At 33.0% G+C, this 22,713-nt stretch overlaps 1 protein-coding gene across 4 annotated transcripts in view; it reads right to left on the bottom strand.

Moving 5' to 3' along the window:
* Window positions 1-3,927: 3,927 nt before the first annotated feature.
* LOC118733976 (coronin-7) overlaps window positions 3,928-22,713 on the bottom strand; it is an 81,843-nt gene continuing 63,057 nt past the window's right edge. For all 4 annotated transcript variants that reach the window (XM_036463636.1, XM_036463637.1, XM_036463638.1 and 1 more), the window contains one exon: window positions 3,928-5,486. In XM_036463636.1, the coding sequence (XP_036319529.1) occupies window positions 5,391-5,486 (96 nt within the window). In that variant the 3' untranslated portion in view covers window positions 3,928-5,390. The remainder of the gene's footprint in view (window positions 5,487-22,713) is intronic.

Here is a 22,713-nt window from a genome sequence, read left to right as displayed (position 1 = left end):
CCAAAAATAGGAACTGTACCCCAAATTCGGCGAAATTTTGCATATGGTCTATCCTGAACTTAGGGAATGAAAGTAGGTGGAAAATAGTAAAGTTCGGCGCAGTGCCACGCGCACATAAATCCCAACTATCGTCAAAATCAGTTCACATTTTAGGTCCGGAGGGCCAGAGGAGCCCATCTACAAAAAAAAACATAGTAATATGAGAAAGGATGTTTAAAAAATAAATGCGGTCTTTTACTAAAAGGTTCATTGCATCTACGTGATACTACATATTACGGTAAAAGAAAACTGAAAGGGCGTACCTCGGGCAATTACCGTTTCGATTCTAGTAATGCATTTTAAGATCCACCTCAAATTTGTTTGAAATGCCAGTTAGGCTACTCTGGCTCTCAAGGCCTCTTTTACACTCATTGCAAAAAAAATTACCGCGAGCGTTAATCCGAAGTTCTCAAATATTAGAGCGGATGCATCGTTCTAGTTCAGAACTTTTCTCACGAAGAGATAGGCCTGAAGGTAGATTATCGTTTATTCAATAGTTCTGAACTTTTCGTGCTGTCAAAATGATAACTTAAGGCGTTGTCAGCATTAACGAAATTTAATTCGTATTTGGATATTTGAAGGCTAAATGTCTTAAGGCGTATACGTATGTATGTATCAAGGTTGTTGCGAATATTATTCTGAAATAAAAGCCCTTTCCGGATAATAAACAAACCGCTTGTCCATTTCCGCTTTCCGATTTACGGCATGCGCCTTGATGTTGTCACACATAGGGGAGGGTCCTACAGTTTTACGCCGCCTCGGAACGGCGATTTATGAGCAGGGAAAGGAATTCCCAAAATATAACTTCCCAAAAATTTTTACCCAGCAAACACAGCAAACAGTTAGAGAAACATTTGATTTAACAATAGAATTCTAATGTAAATCTCTAAAGTTTCTCGAGTCGAAAATCAGGTTAGAGAACTATGTTCGAATTCGATTAGAGCATGATTAGAAAAGCGCTGGAAATTAGAAACTAATTAGAATACCACGCTAGAATACGACGAACTAAGTCCTTTTTTGTAGAAAATGCTATAGTTATCGACAGTTTCTCTAATCGTCTTCTAACCTTCGAATCATTTTCTAACCTAAATGTTTGTTGGGATGTGACCATTTAAACTTGGCACTGCATGCATAGCGTTTGTAATTTTTCGATTTTTGAATACATTTATTTGATTTTTGAAATAAATTTTGAATTGGTTTAAATATCTCAAAATCGAAGACGTTATGTATGCAGCGCCAAGTCTAAATGATCATGTCTTATAAAATATTTGTATGTATGCCAAAAACTAGCAAAATGAATATTCTTGCGGTCATATTTTGGGAATTCCTTTCCATGCTCACGAACTTTAGTTTGTTTAAAATCAAAACCAAATTTTAGTCATCTGTTTCACGAATTTTGACTCAAAAGAGAAAACTAGACTAACCAGGTGATTATCAGCCCTATTCTGCATTTCGACTCGAATCGAAATTTTCTCCGTTTGGCAACTTTGGCGTTCCATTTCCTTTATCAATCTTCGATTATACCTATTCTACATTTCGATCGAAGTTCAGTTTTTCTAAGTTGCAAATTTGTTGACGGAGAACGTTTCGATCGTTATTTTCGTGGGCTTAAATAATAAAATTTTATAAAAAATTAAGTAAAATATACTGTGCATGATTGTAAAAGTCATCATAAATGAATTTTCTCGATTTCTGTGTTTTCGCGAGCGACAATACGAAAAATTGCCTCAAATAATGGAAACCAAAAGGGATATTGCGCGGGGTTTTCAAAGAGGAAGTCCAGGCGTTTTTGTTTTCATTATCTATAAATAAGACTGTGAAATGCACTGAATACAATTTGTTCTTTTTATATAAAATTAATAGATGTATGTACATAACAGAGTTGTGAAAAATGCATTATTTTTTTAATGCATTAATGGTATTTAAAGCAATAATGTTAATGTAAAAAATTAGTGCATTAATTTTTGAAATCTAATGCAAATGAAAATTTCAATGCATTAATTCTGAAAAATGTAATGCTAATGAAATTTGTTTTCATTAAATTATCCAAGCTAATGCTAATGAAAAAATATTAATGCACTAAAATTTTTAATACTTTTGCTCGTTTGCATTATTAAAAACCATTAAATTTTTTTCTAGTTTTTGGAAGCACTTAGAATAATTACTAATAGTTTTTTCAGCTTCATTATGTTATGTGTATTTGTACAAAAATTCTTCTAAACTTTGTTAGATGGTTTATGAAAATAAGAGCAATGTGCTTTTGTAGATTTTAATGTTGATTGTTGATGCATACCGATTATATATATTATGGGCCAAAAACGGACAGATACGCAATTTAGCAGCACTGTACACGACTGAAGACCTACTCTGTTTTAAATCAATCAATGAACCGTTTTTTTGTTCTATTTGACAATGTGTTTTTACCTATTTAACGACAAATGCCATTGAACTTGACATAGTGAAAACCAGCCTTAACGTCCGTCACACATTCTACACTCAACGTCAGCAAAGAATTTTTACTTCAAAATAAAATTAGATAATGGGTTTTGTAATACTTGTTATAATTTTAATGCAATAAATTATTGCAATAGCATTCATTTAAACATTATAATGTTAATACAAAAAAATCATTAGCATTATTTCTGCGGAATTAATGCATTGCAATTTTAATTTACATTAATTTTCAAAAATTAATGCATTCATTTTTTCCATTTACATTAAAGTGCTATGCATTTAAAAATTAATGCATTTTTCACAACTCTCGTGCATACACACATACATAAAAAATAGAGTTACATAAAAAAAATATGTTTTTTATTATTGCACTCGTTTTTACTAACTTTTTAGAAACAGATGCGTATGTTGTTTCGAATTCGATTAGCTATGGAAGGATAAGCTTTGTTCTTCCCCTCCTCCTGACGGCTTTCAAAATCGAATTCGTTTGCGTTCAAATCTTCCACTCTGTAGTAAATGCAAATGTTGTGGAGTGCTCAAACAACGTTTATAATTTCACTGGCTTTGAGCGGTGAGTAATGCACTTCAAGATGAATTTCTTATGATTCTTCACTCAGCTGAAAAGGATCAAACATGTCCATAAATCTCCGACATTCAACTTCCGCATTAGCAATCTGGGACTCGTTCTCCTCTTAAAGCAATAACACCGCGGCTATGGATTTTATTCTTATAATTATGTTTCCACTTAAATTAAGAATGATGTTAGATATATATTCAGTTATTTTAAAATTCTTGCAAAGTTTAACTTCATAAGCTCCTATAGTTTGGTGGCAAATATTTCTTTTGTTTTATTTCGATTTCACACATTCCTAGGCAACTAGCTGATTTCGAAGATGTTTTCGCTCTTCTTCTTCTTCTTTCGATTCGATCGTAACTCAGAATACGAAATCACGATTGTTGCGGAGCGGAATTCGGGAACGTAATCGAAATGCAGAATAGGGCTGTATATATACATATTTGAGAAGTTCTGTTACGTAATGCAATCATTACACTAAAAGAGTTTCTTAGATGACCGAGATAAAGTAACTACCGCCAAATGGATGAATATTTCTAAATAACATTTATGGGTCGAAACACGTTACGTGAGCCAATTAAAAACCTTTATTTTGTTTTAAATAAAGCCGAATTGTCGCTACGCTGCATCAATTTTTGGGTTATTGGAAACATTTTTATTTTTATTTATTTATTTTCAACAATTTTTTTGAGCTTGAGGCCGTTTTTTAGTGAAAACTTATTGTGGAAAAGCAACAATAATTTGAAAAAATGGTAGAAGTGATAGCTATTTCGAAAATCACCACATTTCCTCATCAGACTTCTTTCAGTAGTATTTATTTTTATTTTTATTTTTTTTTTTAACGCTGTTTTGTGATACTCGTATTTTGCGATAATTATCATCTTAGTTCTGTTGAGTATTACCTAATTAAATATAGCTTTTAATTTGGCTCCTCAAATACAGCGAAATACCCAAACAAAAATTCCGAAACCATTATTGCTGCAGTTAAAACTATTGATCCTTGATTTATCGCTTGATTGCTTGAAGGTAATCTTTATAATTGGTGCCGGAAAAAGTCTGTAAATTTTAGAAATATCTTCCTACGAAGACGAGAGAGCATACGTTTTTCTTGATTTATATATATATTTTTAATGCATAATCTCCGTTTAGAGTTAAAATTTACAGATAATTATAAATATGTATATTAAAGAGAAAAAGTTGTCACATCAGCTTTGTCATTATAATTTATAATGATTATTATTACCATTTCATTAGCATGTATATCAGACATCAGTTGTATAAAATACATAACATAAATTTGTAAGACTTAATTTTATGTGGATGTTTGTATTTATATTTTGCAAAATACATGCGCAATATATAACTACTAAAGATACATATATACTTGTATATAAATATAAATTTAAATATATGCAATTGTAAATAACCAAAAGGAATTTGCATTTCATATGGCAACAGTGTAAAAACGCATTCCTTTGTCCAAAAAAAAAACAGTAAAGGCCATACTGTCATTCCATTTCCATGTAGCGTCAAATCGAACAAAGCCATAATTATAACTCTAACCATTAATTTAGAGTAGGTTCTTTAGTGACCAGCGCGAATACAATTCATTTAGAAAAATAAAATAAATAAATAAATCATTTATCTTGCCTTATATGTGGAACGCGAAAATTTACACATGCACGATTATTTTTTGGCAAATCTTGAGTATTGATTAAAAATAATGATGTTACAATAAACATGAATGTAGATTAAAGAAAAGTCCTTGGCTCACATAAATATTCTCATACTAACTAAAATACGTTTATATGCAGTCTTTATGTTTTATACCTTTTATGTTTCTAAAGAATTTCGTCCCTGGAAATGTTTCTTACTATTTAATTTATATCAACTTTTTCTATTGCTGCCAAAATTTTCGTTTTGGGACTCATTCTTAATGTTTTTCAGAGGGATGTTTATACTGTTTAACTGTTGCTTGTAAATACATACAAATGTAAGTATGCATATGCGCTTAATTTTGTATATGCATTTTGTTTCGAATGTTTCATGAGAATGTATGTTAATATTAAAACGAATATAAGTTTTAATTGTAGCAAAAATATTTGTATGGATAGGTATGCATGCATATAAAAGCTAACAACTTATCAAATGAATGTCTACTTTTATACTCGCACATATGCATATCTATATTGACTTAGCATATTTCTAAATGCCAAGATCAAAGTGCCAACCGCATTCTCTACCACACAAGCCTTTTTGGCATGAACGCACCAAGCGTTCAGCGCCGTGGCTGTTATGGTGATTAATTTTTTAATAAACATATTTAATCCTCTTGCCACTCATTTTCGTCCACACCTTCCATGTCATCTTGTTCCAGTTTGGTATTGTATTCCAGACGGGCACTCACTGATTTCTGAATCTGGAAAATAGAGAAGAAAAGAAAACATGATTCTAGAGACTCACATCGTATTATGGAATCAATAAATACTACGATCTAAACCTCACGGATTATTGAAATTGCTACATAGTAACAGAAAACTACAATATTGATATTGTGATTCCTATACCATATGTTTGTATGTCGCAGGCATAAGATAGTTTTTCGTAAGTGAGCGTCCATAACTCGGGCGATCATTTTAGGGGGAAGGGTGTTTGGTAACTGATCATTCTCGATCACGCACGGAGCTCCATATTATGTTCTACAAGCGGCACTACAAAGCCAAACTCAACTAACGGTAGGCCAAAGAAACGTACTTTTTCGAAGGGGTCGGACCTAATACTATGTCTCCATTGTGAGATTTAATGAAGATTTAGCCCTCTGACGAGATTTGACGTTAAATCTTTTGAGATTTATCATATAAAATTAAATCTCGAAAGGCAGTAGATTTAAGTTAAATCTTCGTCAAATCTTCAATAATATTGATCAATAAGTACAATTTGTTGGATGTGGCAACCACAAATTCACATGCCATAAGTCAAATGACATTTGTGTTTTTAATATACAGTTGAGGACATTGAAATCTAGCCTATCATAAAAACATCAATTTTCGTATTTTTAGGGATTTTTATATTTTTTTGTTAGTTTGGGAGAAAAATTAGTAATACATATTTACATAACTTTGGTTGTAATAAATTAAGAAAATATTATTTTAAAAACTAAAAATTTAGAAGAAATGTTTTATAGTAATATCATGCAGAGTCTTCTCCGCTTTCTATAAGTCATTTACGCGCTGCGACAAAAAATTTATAAATTTCGGTAATGGTTCTGCTTCGATAACATTGCACCGAACATCCTCTAGAACTCAGTTCGTATTCATGATATGCCAAAGGCCCACGATTGGATTTTCGGTTCCCTCCTATGAACAAGAGAGTTCTACAAAAATTTTTCTTTCCGGAAATGTTTTTTACCGTTTTGATAATTTTTCTTATATTCGGGAAAATGATTCGGAATATGGTACCATTCTTTACACTTTCCAAACTATATATTATACATACATATTTACCACGAATAAGAAGCCAATAATATTCAGAATTCATATAATGAAATTCCGCTTGGTACCTTCCTTTTATCTGTCTGTATATCAATGTCCGCAACTGTATTTGTAAAATCATACATAAACAAACGTCAAATATTTAAAAATGTGAACGTCGTCAAACATATCTCGTAATGGTAATGGAGACGGTTGTGATTTAGCAACTGGATTTATTAAATCTTAATGGATAAATCTCTCAATGGAGACATAGTATAAGGGTAGTGTTAGCTGAATGTGTATGGGTTGGCAAGTTGGTGTCGTGTGGGGAGCCTTCACAAGCTGAGCATATGTATGTACATACACACATACTTACATATACATTAAAGCGGGTCGATTTGAAGGGGCCCAAAAAAATTAACAGAGTCACCTCGCGATTATGATTGTTTGGGTCATTTCAAGCATTTTTGCCCAAGAAACCTGTATCTAGTTTTTTTTTTTTTTTTCAAAAAGTCGCTCACCTGTTGAAACAGCTGTATTGAAAACTAGCCAAAATGTGTATCTGGGGGTTTTTGGGGAATCCATTTCTGGCCTTATCTTTTTCTTTTGAGGGCCGCCAGAAATTGTTTATCTGTTTTTTTCATTTACATTTCATATCCTTTTATCTTTTAAGTTGAATTTTTGAATAAAAAACAAATATTTTAAAATCAGAAAAAAATGTGTTTTGTAAAATTCAGAGAACAAATGAAAAAACGATTTTTTTTGTCCTAAATTGAATAAAATCGATATAAGTTGTGCATGAATACACCTTCCCTTCCCCCTAATTTTCAACGCTGAAAATTTTAGGCTATTTAAAAATTGAAATTGCATTATGAGAAAGTCAAATTTCGTGGATTTTCGCAACAATGTTGTCGATTTTCGGAAAAAAGGCGTTAAAATCTAAAAAAAAAAGTACGGAAGCGCCCTCTGGCGGCCCTCAAAAGAAAAAATTAATGCCAGAAATAGATTCCTCGACCCCAAAAATTCCCAGATACACATTTTGGCTAGTTTTCAATACAGCTGTTTCAACAGGTGAGCCACTTTTTGAAAAAAAAAAACTAGAAAGAAAAAATCGCTGGCTCGAAATTCATTTTAGTCTTATGGTTTCTTGGGCATAAATGCTTGAAATTACCCAAATATTCAGGCAAAATCATAAGGCGTTTCGTTGCTGTCCGGAATGCGCCGTTCTCAAAAGTCCGCAACTTCGTGCTGCCGGCGAGCGATTTTAGGCCCTTGTCGCGGCTGTGTACTTTGTTTGAAATTGGGGTTGCATTTGCGGAGAAGGAGAACAAGCTGTCAAAGGTAACCCTTAAAATGTTGGGGTTATTTACTGTCAGAATAAGTGTGCTATCGACGTGGATGCCTTGATCTGTTCGCCCAGCTTTTAAAGACGGTGCCGATGATTTCGTAAGAGAGGGTTATACTACGTTCAAGTTGACGAGCTCAACATGTTAAATGGGCTTGAACCAGTTAAATGAACAAAACATGTTGTTGGAAAATTGAACCAGTTAAATCATTTAACTCGTTTGAAAACCAGTTCAGAGCAGAGTTGTATCAGAAAGCTTTCTGCTCCAACCAATCAGAAAGACCCAAAAGCTTTCATTTGACACGCCAACGTAAAAAAAATTTATATTCTGAAAAATATTAAAAATTATCAAAAAATATCAAAATTGTATCCATGTCTGCCCGCCAAAAAAGAGGCCAAGGCGGTAATTAGTTATTTCCCAAGAGGTCTCATCGAACGCAGAGATAAATAGTGCATACGAACTAAACATTTTGAAGTCTCTAAGTTATCCGTATGCGTTAATATCATGAAGAAGACATTCGCACAAAACAAATTGAAACACAAAAACTTGATTTTGAATATTTTTTTTTTAATTTTTATTGGTAATCAAACAACCGTCAAAGTTAACTCCAAATGTTCAATTTGGACGATTGTGTTTTCCAAAAATCTCTTTTTCATTTAACAAGTTAAATGGGGCCAATTTGAACGTAATATTAGGCTCCGTGTAGTTAAGAAGCGATAATGATCCTTAAGGTCGTTTACCTTCGAACACCGATCATCAGTCTCATTTCCGGAACCCAGTATCGAGCAATCGTCAGCGTAGGAGAACAGGGAAACCCCTTCCGCTGGCTGAGCAAGCTTCGATTTATAGAAGTTAAACAGTAGAGCGGGTAGCACACCACCCAATGAAACCTTTTTTAGTTCTGCTTGCCTTTGAGGTTGATCCCAATAAATTACTGACGACTATCGTCCCCTTAGCTAATTTGCGGCCCACCGTTTAATCCCTGCAGGAGAGGATGCCTCAATGATCTCAGAAATGTAGAATAGCACACGATGTAGAACGCCTTGGACAGTCACTCATGAAAGTAAAGCTAGGATCACACGATTTGTACATTTATACAGATTAGAATATTTTGGCAGTCACGGAGTGGTTCTGTTTAGAAACTTGAGTTCAGCTCAATAAAAGAATTTCCATACAACATCACTCTGTAGCTGACAAACAGCCCTGTTCTGCAATCGGAGTCGGAATCGCATCGGAATCGGAATTCAATTCCGATTCGGAATTTAGATGGTATTCCACATTCCGATCGGAACTTTTGTTTCGAAGTTAATATCGAATCCTATTGTAGAAAACAGGAACAAACCTCCTACTTGTCAATTGCGTTCTGAAGTGTCAAAATTCATTTGAAAAAAATTAAAAAGTGATAATATCAACAGGGATGCTTTGGGACGTATTTTTTGAAGACAATTTTCTTATAAATCTTGAGATTGTTGATTTATTTTAGAATTAAAAAAAGTAGTTTATATTAAAAAATATATTTACACCAGCAGTATGTAAATTACTTTTATTACGAATTGAAACGATTTTAATGAATATTCATGGTTACCATCAATAGTAGTATGACAGTTAGATCTAAATGCATATTTGACAAGAAAGATAGAATACAAGATTGCGCCGTCCTGGCGGCGATGACATATCTGTACAAAAAGTAATCAAAGTCAAATTGGATGTTGAAAGAAAATGTGAGAACAGCATATTTTCTTAATAATAAATTTTTCGATAAGGAACGTGTTTTAATTGTGCTAATTTGTAATAGCCTTATTCATAAACAATAAAGTAGCTTAACAAAAAGGCTTATAAATTGAAAAATTTTTGTAAACGGCAATTTAAAAAGCTTTTTAAAATTTTTATTTTTTATGAATAAGGCAAAAAAAAATTATATGATTTACAATAACTTTTAACAAAGGAAATACGAAATAAGGTGATTTTTGCGGAAGTGGGTATTAGTGAATTTCAGTGCATTTAAAGTTTCTGAGGTTTCGTTTACTTTTAGATCAGAATTGTCAAAATTGAGAAATTAAAAGTAGCGATACAATAATCATAGAAAAGATTATTGCTGCTGTGATGATGTGTAAATTTACCACAAATCGTTAATGAACAACTATTTTTCCTTCCCGTCTGCTTTGGTTTTGGCAAAAAAGTTGATTAGTTCCTGCCGGCGATCAAGTCATTTCAACAATAAAATAATATTATTTGCAAGAACCATTCGCTAAAATTGTAACTAACTCACACACAGGCCAGATTTTTAACATTTTATCGTTATACGTAATTGTAAGACTATTCTCAACTACGAGAAAGCTTCTCTTTTCCACTAACTCACTTTTTTCTCTTACAGTAAAGTATTGCTAACATAAACCTCCACAAATAATTTCCGTATCCTTCCTCAAATACCTCTAGAGATATTCTGTACGATAGTTCCACTTGTATGATCTATAAATCCCAGCAGAAATATGTATTATATAAGTTTCAGTATGTAAAGGAGGACCACGCCCCCTCTTCCAATAACTGCTACTTTTCTACTTAGTATAGGATTGATTTCATATACTATCTCCATACCAAGTTCTAGTATTCTACTGCAAACTCCTCTTCATAAGCAGTCTGAAAAATTCAGATTGTATGGGAGGTGCCACGCCCCATGACATATTCATATTATTTTTAGTCTATAACCATGCTCGGAATGTCGGAAATAGGTGTCCAAAACTTCGAAAAATCGGTACGGCTGTTCTCAAGCTTTCGAATAGAAAAAACCGGCTTTCAAAAAAATTTTATGTATTAGTATAGATGTGCCCGTTGTACAAAAAAATCGACAGCTAAAGAAATAGCTGTATAAATCCATCAAATAACAAACCCTTATACTCACTGTTAATAATTTGATTAATTTACTCTTTTTCCACTTTATAATAGCGGATATTTTAAGGCAAAGTGCAATAATTCAAGAAAAAATCGCAGCTTTTCATGTGGGCCACTTCTAATGTGAAAAGTCGATTTGTAAGTGTCCAAATCGGTATCCCCAGTTATACCTATTTATCTTCTATTCTATCTGAAGTGAAATTAATACCAATAGGTAAAAACTTATTAAAGCAATTTCGTTTTAATAATAATAGTAAACTTTTAGACGTGGGTTGAAATGGTGTCGTTTATTTAGTACAGAGAGCGCAAATGGGTTAAATAAAACGCTTTGTTTGTAAAATTTGTATAAATTGTATTTTCAATAAAATAATAATGGATTATTTGAACTTAAAAATAGTTTATGATTCATTCATTTGGAATATTGCTTATTCACATTTATTTTAATTTGCGTTATTTCTGTAATCGTTCTCGAATCGAATTCTAATGTAGTTCTCTAACTTTGTCATCGACTCGAGAACGATTAGAGAATTACCCTAGTTATCTAATGTAGAAATCCAAATTTCTCTAACGTTAGACTGTGTTTGCTGGGTCCTCAAGATTTTGGGTGACTTGCAGCCTTATGTGCACAAAAAGTTCCATTCCTGGGAGCAAAGCGAATGGACCATCATCGCTTTGGGAAGGAGCACCGTACCATTGTCGACGTTGCCGACACAATGTTGTGTGCATGGAGTCAGTGACTTGGATTTTGAAACTATTTGGTATTCAGTACGCTGTCTCACGTCTCTAGTCTCAAAATTAAGTCACTAATTTGTCAGCTGGCTAAGAGCCGGTCACAAAAATAGAAGTATGGAGGAAAAACTCATTTCTTTCCATTTTGTTAAAAAAACGCGAAAATGAAGCGAGGAAATTTATTCAAAAAGAATTTCATTAGGAAGTAAACCAAAATGCTTTAATATCATACAAATATATTGAAAAAAGAAAAAATATTTTTTTATTTTTTAAACATTAAAATCTAAAGATTGAGTGGGACTTGAACCCGGGCCCTCTCGGGTGCCTGCCTAATGCTTTGACCACTCGGCCACTGCGACTCTTTGAGCGGCGCGGGCAAAAGGCATACATGTGTCTGTGTTTGCTTTCACCACACATTTTTGGTGAACTTTTTGTGACTCTCTCCTTCTGAATACCCAAATCGTCTCAAGTCACAAAAATAGTAACTAATTGATAATCTCAAATTTAGTGACTTGAGATGAAACTGAATTACTGAATCCCAGGGTTAGTATAATCCAAATAATTTTTGACAGTTCTCAAAGTAAAGCAAGCCAAGCAAACCTGTAGCTCGTTTCTGTAACAATTCTCGACCAAGGCGAATTGAGATATGAATTCGCCGCCCTGTTCTCTACTGCTAATGAGTAGTAGAGAAGGACGTATATTCTCTACTAGTAGAGAAATAATCGGTAGAGAAGAGTTACAGAAACGAGCTACTGCATTGGGCCAGTGTATTCAGTTGTATTTTTATGAATATTTTTTAAAATATATATTTCAATCGATTGTATGCTGAAATTTCTCCGGGCTTTTAATACTTTTTATTAAATTATTTCATAAATCAAGTCCCTACTGGAATCGGATGTTGTAGAGTAGGGATGCACAAACAGAGGTGCACGCAGTCGACGTCGCGGGCAACTGCGACCTCGGGAAAGTGCTAGGCGAGGTGAAGTGGTGCGAAATAAAGTCAATTGACATTATTACCTTTTCAAAAGCGAAATAATGTCAACAAAAATTTGGAAATAAAGTCATTGACGCTATTTCCTCATTCAAATGGAAATAGCGTCAACAATGCTTAAAAAATGTCGATTCATAGACAAAAATGTTGTTCTTACAATAAACATTGCCCCGTAAGTGGTGTTTTTTAATAGATGAAAAAGGTTATTGCCAAATCCTCAGTGTTGTGATATTAATCCACACAAAATCATGAACTACCACCAATTGATTTTATTAAAAAAATTTAAATTACGAATATGTAAAAACACGATGCGAAAAAACTAAACACCTGCGCACAGCTGGAATACGAGAAATATTTGAAGAAAGAGTGTAGGAATGATCCATAACTTGCAAAACATGTTTCGTTTCCACAAAAATAAAGCGAACACTATTAAATTGATGAAACAGTCCATGTCCAAAAACCCCGGAGGAACACTGACAGAATTCTGTGATATAAATTAGCATATTATGAACGAATTTGGAATGTCTAAGGTGGAAAAGAAACCAACCTTTCTATAAGGAAACAATTATAGAAAAAGAATTTTCTTACACTGTATTCATGTCTCCGTCAGCAATTTGTGACGACATCATTTAAAAGCAGCTAAGGAGAATGACGACACTATTTATTAGATGGCACATTCAACGAGCCAATATGCCAAAATGCGGGTATAAACAATTATTGATTATTTAATATCGGAACCGAGATCATATAAGTTAATTGATTGGTTTTCACAGACTTTTGAAACACAAATTATATGATTTTTTACTGTAGACAAGTTGATGCCCCAAAACACAGCAGACATCTTCCAATCAGGGCTGCCAACTATCCTTAGTTATGAGGTGCCATATTGAGGATAAAAAAGTGCCAAAATGTGCCAAATAGAAAAATAAAAGTGCCAAAAAGGTTGTCATTCCTTTAAATCATTCACATTTAGCAATAAAATAAAGCTAGATTTTCCAAACAAAAGTTCAATGATAAAATAAGATAAACCAGTTGAATAACCTTTATAAATTAGAAAATTTTAGTTGAGAAAAAAGTGCACGCAAAGGATTTCACAAAAATGTATTGAAATGTAATTTTTTTTACAAAAGTGCCATTTTCGCACCAGGGTGGGAAATAAAGTCAATTGACCTTATTTCCGTTGATCTTATTACCTGTCACCAAAATAAATCCTGACGTCAGAGAGAAAAAATTAAAACGCCACTTTAAATAAAAAAATAGGTTTCAAACCCATTTATATATTATTTATTTTATGGTATTAGAGCTTCTAAAACGACATAGACGCAATTTTTTCGATTTAAGTTGTTGGAAAGTAATTAATGTCTAAATCCCGCGACTAATACCGGGATTGTGATAACTACATCCCCAAAATCCCGGGATCGTAAAAAGCGAAAAAATTAAGATCCCTAGTACATACATATGTGTACCTTTGCGACAGCTGTCAGTGTGGCATCAGGACACCAGAAAAATCTAATTTTTTCAAATAAAAGCGCCAAGTTTTTATTATTATGTTTAATGATTTAATTAATTTAAATATATTTATAACAACACAAAACATATTTAATGCACCTATTCCTCACATTTTATTCAGTAAATGAATTCCATCTTAATTTAGAATAACAGTGTATAATAGGTGCATTCTTTTGCAACCGAACTACAGAAGAACACTCGCTTAAATGACGATATACATGCAAAGCAACAACACAAATACGGCTATTTATCCGAGTTCAGCCAAGTCGATTAAAAGTTACGCGACCTGAAGGGTTGTGTTGTTAAGTGAAAAAACTGATCTATTGTGGATGGTTAATGGGAAAGAGGAGGGGGAAATTTTTGTTTCCTCGGGATCCCGGGATTTAGATATTCATTACTTTTCAACAACTTAACACGAAAAATTTGCATCAATATTGTTTGAGAAGCTCTCCTACCATATACATAGGTTAGTTTGGGATTTTTTTAAGATGCAGGGCATTTTCTTCTATATACATATATAACAAAGTTTTAGAACGTACTATGTATGGAAGAAAATGCGTAACACCGCAAAAAAAAAATATAGAAAATCTAGGGAATTTTTAGCCACATGAAACTTGCACTTTATCCTACTATAATTTAGTGGGCTGTAAAACTGCCGAACTAAAATTTTCCTAAAAATTCTGAGTAAAAAGTTGGACATTTTGGTGAATTTTTTGACATTTTGTAGTTATTGTACAATGTTGAAATTTATATGCAGTTAATTACACCGAGTGGCAAAAAAGAAATTTTGGGTTTTATTTTTTCTCTCTTACGCAAGGATTTTTTAGGTCTTTATAACTTCAAAGATATAATTAATTTCTAAAGTAATTTAAAAAATTCAGTAGGATGTAAAATAAAAATATGGGTGTCGAATGAAAGAGAAAATTCTGTAGAATTAAAAAAATTAAAATTGTTTGGGTTCACAAGAACGAATAGGTATTCAAAATGCCCTATTAATCAATTTTGTTTTTTAAGCTTATAAAATTACAATGACGTTATGCGAGGATCTTGTCGAGTTTATATTAGTCCTCAACACATGAGTCAATGTTCAAACAGTTATGCCAAACAAAGTTGCATTCGATCTTCGACTGTGGTCGAAAGTGCTGATCGAACGAATTTTCATTTGGTATTATGACGCTCGTGGTGTAGTGGTAAGCAGTACGCGCTCCAATCCCTGGTCAAAGCAACATCGAAAAAAAAATGTAGAAAAAAGGTTTTTTCTTAACAGCAAAACCTCCGAATGTATTTCTGCCATTAAGCTTCTCATAAAAATACAACTATAGGTCCCTCCTATTTGTGTGACAACATCAAGGCGCACGCCACAAATCGGATGAGAAGCTCGGCCAAACACTAACATATGTGTAAGCACTAATTCGCTCGTTTAGGTTGTTCACAATAGTATATTTTTGTTTACAAATCGTGAAATTAAAATAAAGTAAAAAAGAAAGCGAATTTATAAAAACTTGGTAAAAAATTAATACAACGGTGTTCTGGTTAGACGATTCGTTAGAGGATGAGAGGTTAGTAAACGGGCCAGGAGTAGAAAACGTTTAAGAGAGTTTAAGTGTAGTCTTTCGAATATATTTTGACATACAATATATTTAGGAAATTTGTCTACAGATTTATGAAAAACTTCCGACTGTCTAGAGAGGCGTTTGTAGATCGGCTGTCCTCTAAACAAAACCTACTACGGCAATTCTCTCGAGCCAAATCTATTTAAAATAGGCTGACTTCCAAAACGTATCAATACAATGTTTGGATACTGTTATACTGCGGTATTCAAACTGTTTGTATATGCAGAGTTGCGACACATTGCAACCATATACATTGCATATTTTGAATATTCAATATAGCAATGAACAATTTTTCTGAATTTTCCATTTTTAAAACACAAATGGTAACCAATAACAAACGAAGCATCAACTTTGTTTCTGATGCGCTGATTGCTCTAGCGATGCGTTTCGATAACTTTTCGGCTGCGTTTTGGAAGTGTATACATTGTCAATATTTTGTAGTTCGACGTTATGGAACCCTATACTTTGTACGTATGCAAAGCAATTGACGTTTTGGATGTCAGCCATATTTTAAAACTATCAACAGCTCTACGATTTTATTCTCAGTGATCGTGTCAACTGAGTATTGGGATTTGCTTTCATAACTGTAAAGTTACACGATCAAGAACTTGCCCATGATCAAGAACTTGCCCAGCAAACACAGTCTCTAACGTTAGAGAAATTTGGATTTCTACATTACAATATTCCAAATGAATGAATCATAAATTATCTTTAAGTTCAAATAATTCATTATTATTTTAATGCAAATACATTTAATACAAATTTTACAAACAAAGCGTTTTATTTAATAAACCAAAACAGCAGTTTGAAATTCACATTCGAATCCCATTAGAGATCAACATTAGAATTCGATTAGAGAATTAATATTTTCTCGAGTCGAGAACTATGTCCCATTTTTATTGAGATCGCTATGATTCTCGATAGTTTTTCCGAGTCGTTCTCTAACATTTCAGATTGGAGAATGTGGCTAGATCTCCAATCATTCTCTAGTCGATAACTAACCTCAATGTTTGCTGGGTGGTTTCAAGTTGATCACACATACTGTTTGTCAAAATTCATTTGAATTGACAGCTGCGAGGTAGGCTGCACGCAACTTGATAGCCAATTTTACTTTCAAAATTCCGTCGTCAAGGCAACAACTTAAAATTCTCGCCTCGTCCCATACACATATTTATAAGTATAGTAAGGGATCAGCTGTTACGACTTGACTTTCAAGTTGCCTCACGACTTGAAAGGAAAATTTGATATAAAGTCGACGTTCAAGTTGTAAAAATGCGAATGTGTTAGTAAAAAGTGTGAGTGTATTGCAACTTGCTTTCAAGTTCTTGATATGCGTAACATCCAAGTAAGTGAAACCCATGATTCAATAATCAAATGTTTGCTCATTAGTGACATTAGAGTTTTGACACTCCATTAGCTCCCTTACAAAAGCTTTGCACACACACACGAACCCACACACAGTGCCTTGCTAAGGAAGCCGATTTTGTCAAGAGCAGCGAGAAAACTGTTTTTTGAGCAAAACTTTTATTATTGAATCATGAGTGAAACCAACCTTTCGAGCTTGGTTTTTCCATATAAAAAAAATACTTTGTATCGAAGAAAATGCGTGATACCGTCAGCAAAAAATGTATCAAAAATCAACGCGATTTTTTAGCATCTTCAAACTTGCACTTTTAGAATTTAACAGGCTATACTACTGCACACCAAAAATTATTCTATAAATTAAAATTAAAATGCTTGGAATTGGGATGAAAAGTTTGTGGAATTCTTATAATTTGTTTACAAAGTCTGAAATTGGGATTTATATGGTATTTGTTAGATAAAGAGCTAAGTATAATAAACATTAAACAAACAAAAGAAAAATAGTCAAAACTGTTCAAAATGTTGAGGTGATATCGTTGTGTCACGGGCTGTATGTATGCATGGTACAATAAAAACAGGTAGAAGCCAATTTGACGTCAAACCTACAAATGTCAAAGTTTTCGGGAGAGTAAAAAGAAAACTGAGCGTGTGTAAGGAAAAATAAAAAATTACATTTCACTGGTTGACGTTTTTAAGTAAATTTTAAGTTTATTTTTATTTATTTATTTTCTTTGGTTAAAATTTGTTAAATTGTATGTTGTTTTCTTTTTTTTATTTATGAGTTGCAGTGTTGTTGGAGGGACTTTCCGGCAAAAGGGTCATAGGAACAGCACTTGACATCAACCGTGCTTTTCCAGTACCTTCATGTGCATTTATGAAATCTGCTCATTTAAAATGTTTAACGCACAGCAAGGCATTTCACTGCAGCTCTGCCTCACAGCAACGCTCCTTACGCGAAGGTCATTGAGACACGTTAAAAATATTAGTGGTATGTGCATTATATTTCACACCACATAAAAAACAACGCTTCAGGTGTTGCCTTTTTAACATATACACTAACAGGCCTATTCTGCGTTGGTAACAAAAATTTTGTTACCGGTTAGTAAAGTACTGTCAATTTTTAAACCCTTTTCGTATTCTCCACACTCTTGTAACCGGTAAATTTTGTTACCATCTCATGAGCAGGTAACAAAATATTGCCCCGTGAAATATGCAGCACCAGAATTTCAACAAAACTCCATAGCTGAATTGCTGAATAAATTAAAACGTTACCAAGGTAAATAGAATTGCGTTTGCAAGAAGTGGTGACAATTGTTGGTAACAAAATTAGCTTGTTACAAAATGTTCGTTACAAGCAGAATACGCCTGTAAATATAAACCGCACAACACATCAAAAAATTCAAATGTTAATTAAAATTTTTTATTAGCAAACGTTCAAAAAGTTGAAGTTTAGAGGTTTGTTTCTCATGAGAGCAACGTCAAAATGGCTTATACCTGTATTTATGTGCCTTGGTATGTATAATTCCCAATACCCAAATCCCTCTTATGACCTTATAAACATTTTGGCGAACGTCGAAAAGTACCTTCGATATCCAATATGCATATCGAACTGAGAACGAACTCATAACCAACCTTGGCTTTCCAACGTTCAGAGTAAATTTGAAGTACACTCGAAATGGGTTCGAAAAAAAATTAAAACCATAGTAAAAAGCATGGGCGGCGGAAGACGTGGGTATGGTGGGTAGTACTACCCACCTGAAATTTTTAAAGGTGGGTAATTGCCCACCTGAAAATTTCTTAGAAGAAAAATAAGTCCAATTTACAATACTTACTTGGTAACTTCAAATTTACTCAAAGGTTGCTTATTCGCAACTTAACTCGTAGCTTTTTGTTTTACAAATGAGCTTTCCTTGCACTGTAGCAAGGCCTTTATATACCAGCGTTGCTTCGCACCCATAGTAACTCTAGAAGGTTCTTATGGAAAGTTATCGTTATCGAACATACCCGTCCTTTTCTACTACATAGAACCATCTGTTGAAGGTTGCCACCGACTAAAAAAAAATATTCTGTTTCCATAGAAATTAATATTTTTCATTAAGGAACTTTTTACTTAACTATTGATATGGTATTTGAGTTCATATTAATGACATCTTCTCAGTTTCCTTCAACCAAAAGCGGAAGTGATGAAACAAAGACAAAAATAAACTTCATCATTTGAAAAAAAAAACTTCAACTGGATTTATTATAGACAAATACAGTGACTCAAAAAACCCCTTGGTGATTTTTTTTTTATATTCACAATGTTTGTATAACAATATTGTTTGCGATTTAATCAAACCCATACAAATCAAGGATTCAAGCTATATACAACATATAGAAAAATTACAAAAATTTTCGTTTAAATTTCGAGTTTTTTAATCTGAATTTTTCGATATGCAGTTTTATAGTCGATGGAAGTTTAGTATAACACACAATGTGGAAAGAAATTTATAACATACAGATAACTGCGAGAAATAAAGCGGGAACGAATAGTTTTGTTTGTTTTTCAAACAAAATACTTTAACAAAAATCTACCAAAATGAACAAAAATTTACCTTTTTACCAACCCAATATTTTTCTACCAATTTTGGTAATAATTTACCAAAGTGGCAACCCTGCATCTGTCATTATTTTCTGTTTTGCTTTCACCTGCCATTCGTGTTTCCAGTATTCGCCACAATATTATGGACCGGTTTGTGATTCGTGGAGTTCGTAATAAAACGGACCAGGACGCATTTACATTTTCCGAAATTTGATTAAATAATAATTGCCATAGTGTGTATGAAAAATAAATGTATTATGCACGAAACAATACGTTCTTATAACACACCCTGTTAACCTTGTCAATTACATCAACAACCTATTTTATTTACCTGTATACTATTGCCACCAACAGAACTAAGACAATCGCTCTTACAATAAAATTTCAATTCGATAATAGGCTGGATTTCGAATTCATAACGAAGGGAAAATACATTGGGTAACGGAGGTGCCATTTTGCTGGAGAATGGCTTAGTTCTCGAATCGAATACTAACCTATTGCACATTCGTTATCGAATGTAAGACTCGAAAAAAAATTGGTTTTCCAATCATTTTCGAATTGCTAACCAAGCCCAATGTTTATTGGAGAGTTATTATCGGTAAATGTTTAGGATATGCTCACAATGGTAAATGTCATAAATGTATGCATGTATTTATCTATGCATGTACATACAATTTTTACTTGTGGGTGAAGTTAATTTTCAGTTGCTCCAAAAATACGGTACGGATTTTTAGGACCCAAAAACCGATAAAAAAGGCAAAATAAAATAACGAAATAGGCTAGAAAAGGTAAAATAAAATAGCAAAATAGGCAGGAATGCACTAGAAATTGCAAAAAGGCATAATGCACTAAAATAGACAAAAACCGAAAAATAATCAAAAAATACACTTATTTTAGAAATGTTTATTTTACAAGTAAAAAACACTCAGAAAAAAACTTCCTTGATGCTAGGACAAAATATCTTATTCTAGGGAAATATTACCTTGAAATGGCTCCAAAGACATGGCTGCCTTAATAAGAGTAAACGATTTCATACAGTTTAGGGAAAACATAATTCCTAAATTTTAGTACTATTTTCTTTCTTAGGAAAAATTATTTCATCCCCCGTAAAAGAAATAAGTATTTCATTTTGCTCGCAGCGCTCATACAGTCGCAATGGCCAACTGAGCAAAGTTCTGGAGTGCTAGTCGAGAGATGCAAGGTTCGAGTCCCAAAGCAGGAAATTTCAGGAAATTTTTTGTTTTAATACTTTTTTGTTTTATTGTTATTTTTTAAATTGTATTTAAAAAAAATATATCATTTATTTTTATGGTATTTGAGTGTTTAGGTTTTTCGATATGAAATTAATTTTACAATTTGTAATCTATATTTGAATTGAAATAATTGACTTACCTTACTCTAACCACCTCCAACCGGACTCGAACCTGCGATCTTAGAACCAGAAGCAATAGTATTCACGCAACGGCATAGCCATTACCAGGAAAGCAATTAACTTTGTCTTAACCGCACTGACAAAACTCTAAATTATTTAAGGAAATTATTACTGATATTCAGTAAATTTACTTCCTCAAATTAATGACGCACTGGTTTGGCCTGAATTAAGGAAAATTCTCAAATTGAGTAAGTTTTTCCTAATATTAATGAAAAAACATTAACTCTAAAATAAGGAAACTGGCTTCTAGTTTTAGGGAAATGCAAGGCATAACAAGGTAGAAGTGATTTCGACATTTCTCTCTTTTGAACTGCGACTAAAATGTCAACTCTTAACCCTAAACTATTCAAAATTTAAATTTTTTTAATATAAATTTTCAATTGTGCGCTGTGCGACCGATTTTAAATACATAATAAAATTAAAAGGAATTACGGGCGGCATGTTGTGTTTGACAAGAGCCAGGACAACAAACTTGTGCGTTATTTTAAAACTCCGAAGTATCAATGCTTCATTAGGAGACTCTTCACGAGTGCGCGAAGACCATTTTAGTGCCAGTGACTTTATTTGTTGCCCATCGCAGCCGGGTATTTCTAAGCGGACGCGTTTGCTCCCAGGTGCAGGAATTATTATACCGAATATGAAGAGAAAATCTTCCACTCATATACATGGATAGACCAAATTTCAAATGGTGGTCTAACAAAACCTAAACCGGAATTCCTTGTTGACATAAATACTTTTAATAACTTAACTTTTAATAAATTTAATGGAAAGAAAATTTCGAATTGCAAAAATTTAATAGCTGAATTATTGAAGTTAAGTTCTGATGTAAATTTAGAATAATCAAACCTTTTTTAAATGTCTAATATACTTTACAATTAAGTATTTGATTAAAAAAAAAATGCTTAAAAACATTAGGCTAGTAAAAACAAGAAAATTGCCAAAATTAGTTTATAAATGAGTGTGTTTCACTTAGTGTGTAATTTTATGTAAGTATGCATTTCCACATTTACATTAAAACGAAAAGGCAATACCTAAAATGAAGCTGATTCTAATGAGATTTTAAAAACTTTCATATCTACAAAAACTTTCATTTCAAAGATATTAGCCCGCAATTATAGTCAAAATAAAGTCGACTCTAAAGTTAAAAGCCCATTGAAAGTTATGTCAAAAAGCTGCTTTTAACTTTAGGAGTCGACTTTATTTTGACTATAGCTACGGGCCGTTGAGTTTTATCAAATATGGTAAATGCATAACAAAGGGTTAATTTCTTTGTTTATATTTTTTGACATTACAGTCAGCTATGAGAGAGCTCGACTGAATTATCACTTCTACCTTGTTGAATATACCTTGGGGAAATGCTTTTTTCTGAGTGAAGAGAAAAACTATGAACTAGTTTCATTTTATGAAAAATTTTACTATTTTCTCCTTTCTAGTTTTTAACTCACAAAAATTTTATCTCTATAGTTGTAGTAACATTGAACGACAAGATGCATTTTGAAGTTTTCTGGCAGCATCTTTATTCGATTTTCGCGAAGAAAAGCCTTGAATGTACTAAACGTGCGCTCGGCGTGAGTTGATACAAGTGGCGCCCAATTTAAGTATGGAACATTTAAAACTTTCATATTATCAGGAATTAGGGGTTTTTCTTGCCATTTACAATTAAAGTTAGAAAAGGCAAAAAAGGCAACATCAAATGGGTATATATGGAATCAGGAAAAGCTAAA

The sequence above is a fragment of the Rhagoletis pomonella genome, unplaced genomic scaffold, assembly GCF_013731165.1.
Source record: "Rhagoletis pomonella isolate Grant_MI unplaced genomic scaffold, Rhpom_1.0 Rhpom_scaffold_00002, whole genome shotgun sequence".
Classification (NCBI taxonomy): Eukaryota; Metazoa; Arthropoda; class Insecta; order Diptera; family Tephritidae; genus Rhagoletis; species Rhagoletis pomonella.
This window is presented reverse-complemented; position numbering and strand designations above follow the sequence as displayed.